This window comes from Sinocyclocheilus anshuiensis, unplaced genomic scaffold, assembly GCF_001515605.1.
Source record: "Sinocyclocheilus anshuiensis isolate Anshui unplaced genomic scaffold, SAMN03320099.WGS_v1.1 scaffold355, whole genome shotgun sequence".
Classification (NCBI taxonomy): domain Eukaryota; kingdom Metazoa; phylum Chordata; class Actinopteri; order Cypriniformes; family Cyprinidae; genus Sinocyclocheilus; species Sinocyclocheilus anshuiensis.
Window position 1 is genome coordinate 2,254,350 of NW_015549571.1, and position 2,807 is coordinate 2,257,156.

Genomic DNA, 2,807 nt, shown 5'->3' on the forward strand with positions numbered 1-2,807 from the left:
AAGAGACCAACCTTATGTCTGTATTCCAAAGTGTTCATAAATTACAACAATTTAAGTTTGGATAGTGCACCTGCATGCCTATTTTAAAAAATGGGGGGTGACAGTTAAGGGGTTAATGTAATACATTTGTATTCCTGGGTTTAGTCTTCTGAATTACTAGTGTTACTCATGTCTTCTCTCTTCTGTCGGCAGTGGATCTCTGGGTGTTCCTGCAGTAGAGAACAGACCCAGTATCTGGGGTGAAAGCCCCCCAAAGTTTGTGGCTAAACCTTCTCGCCTGTATCTCAAAGTGGGACAGAGCGGCAAATTCTCAGCCAAGATCACGGGACGACCCCAGCCACTGGTGCAGTGGTATAAGGTGAGGCATCTGAAGCTTTTATTTAGTCCTTTTATTTACAGCTTGCCGTTATAAAGTGACAACAAAATACCAAATTTAAAAGACAAGACAGAATTTACACAGTATTTTTTTCATTTAAAGTCTAAAGAAATGAACTGTATTTCTGATAAATATTTCAAAAATATTCTGTCTATTAGTGCTGTCAAACGATTAACCGTGATTAATCGCATTCAAAATAAAAGTTGTTGTTGTTTACATAATATACGAGTGTGTACTGTGTATATTTATGATGTATATATAAATATACACACACATGCATGTATGTTTAAGAAAAATATGTTATATTTACATATTAAATATATTTATATATAATATTAATTATATGAACATAAATATATACATGTATGTGTGTGTATTTATATATACATAATAAATATACACAGTACAGAAACATATTATGTAAACAACAACAACTTTTATTTTGGATGCGATTAATCGCGATTAATCGTTTGACAGCACTAATGTCTACATTTTATGTAATCTATTGATGTTGAGTCATATAACTGACATCAACTTGTTGGGCAAATTTCAAGGTTCTTAATTATCATTAAAATTCTTTCTGTATGCAAAATATAATTTCTTCTTGTAATGTTTATTATTTTTATTTTATTTAATTTTTTTATCTCATGTGCAGCCTGTACGACCTTAAGAGCGATTCACTCTAGAGCAGGGATTTTCAATCTTTGAAATGATTCATGAAATAACCACCAGATATGTGACCCTTGACCACAAAACTGATGAAATAAGCTTTCCATTTATGTATGGTTTGTTAGGATAGGACAATATTTGGCTGAGATACAACTATTTGAAAATCTGGAATCTGAGGGTGCAAAAAAAAACGAAATATTGAGAAAATCACCTTTAAAGTTGTCCAAATGAAGTTCTTAGCAATGCATATTACTAATCAAAAATTAAGTTTTAATATATTTACAGTAGGAAATGTACAAAATATCTTCATGGAACATGATATTTAATTAATATCCTAATGATTTTTGGCATAAAAGAAAAATCAATAATTTTGACCCATACAATGTATTTTTGGCTATTGCTACAAATATACCCCAGCGACTTAAGACTGCTTTTGTGCTCCAGGGTCACATATGATAAATCTCGTGTTAGTGACCCGATCCTAAAATTAAAAAAGTCATCTATATAGTTTATTGAGTAAAGACCCAAATTATATGGAAAATATTTAGATTCTATTAAATGAGGTGTTCCCCTAGTAATTATAGTACTGTATTGTTCTGTTATAGTACTCTATTTATATATTTATTTACTTGTGTATTTGCTTGTTTGTTTTAATCACTTTATTATATTTATTTATTTATTCTGTAAACATTTCCACATACCCCAAGCACCTCTGATGGTCCCCAGACCCCAGTTTGAAAACTCCCCTAGCTCTAGTGCATCTTTACAGTCAGCAATGATTGTTCACTTGACTGTTCATGATCTTTCTTTCCATAGCATGCCCAAACCATCTCAAGATCTCTCTACACAATCTGTGGTCGAGCACAGCACCAACGGTCTGGACACTGAACAGAAAACGTCTAGCACATCCATCCGAACTGCAACCGCAGAGACAAGCGCACCGCTGTCCACTGCTACTGTAGCCAGTGTTCATTCTGTGACCAGAACAGAGGCACCGAAAATAACATCTTCACCATCCTCACAAACTATCAGAAAGTCCACAGATGGAAGATCAGCAGCTGGTCAAAAGACATCACACTTTGTGAAGGAAAGAAGTCAGAACATTGTAAAGAAAGAGTCGCATGGCATCAGAAGAGCTTGGGATTCATTCAGAGCTCCAGAAGAGATTCCTGAAGCATCACAGCGGGAGTCGAGCAGAGACGTTCACCAGGAAACCAAGGAGAGCAAAACAGACTTTCTAGAAACTCCACCCAGTTTTGAATCCCAGCCTGAGAGCCAAGAGGTTGTGCAGGGTGAAAAGGTCACGTTCAGATGCCAAGGTGAGTTAGAATCAGCTATAGAGTTGCAGGTTATTTAGTTCTGGTCTTGATGCTGATTGGTCAGTATACAGCTAAAAATCATTCTAAAATCAGTCTAAATCACTGCACAGCAGCAGCAGATCATAACCTCTGGCCAGAGGATGAGACTTAATGAATTCCTTTGTATAATGTGCGCCAAATTGTATTAAATATGCAATGCCATTACTTTTAAGTACATTTTAAAGCCCTATGTTTTAATATAAATTTAAAGAATGATGCTTATTTTGATGGGTTGACTAAATATATTAAATCACAAAGTAGTTGATTATAATTTTATCTGTAGTGTGTTATTGCAATTTAATATATTTTAAATGTAATAAATTGCAAAATTCACTTTAACCATATTTCAAAGACAATAGAAGTAATTATAAAATTAAATGCACTGTAAAGTTGGGTCAAATTTT

General features: G+C 34.1%; 2 protein-coding genes across 2 annotated transcripts in view; both read left to right on the forward strand.

The window, feature by feature from the left end:
* LOC107657357 (myosin light chain kinase, smooth muscle-like) overlaps positions 1-1,046 on the forward strand; it is a 43,021-nt gene extending 41,975 nt beyond the window's left edge. Inside the window, exons 5-6 of the mRNA XM_016445399.1 lie at positions 193-358; positions 1,032-1,046. Coding sequence (XP_016300885.1) covers positions 193-358; positions 1,032-1,046 — 181 coding nt within the window. The remainder of the gene's footprint in view (positions 1-192; positions 359-1,031) is intronic.
* Positions 1,047-1,867: 821 nt separating this feature from the next.
* The window catches only part of mylka (myosin, light chain kinase a), a 55,993-nt gene continuing 55,053 nt past the window's right edge, over positions 1,868-2,807 (forward strand). The window contains exon 1 of the mRNA XM_016445458.1: positions 1,868-2,364. The gene's annotated coding sequence lies outside the window, so the exon portion shown is untranslated. The remainder of the gene's footprint in view (positions 2,365-2,807) is intronic.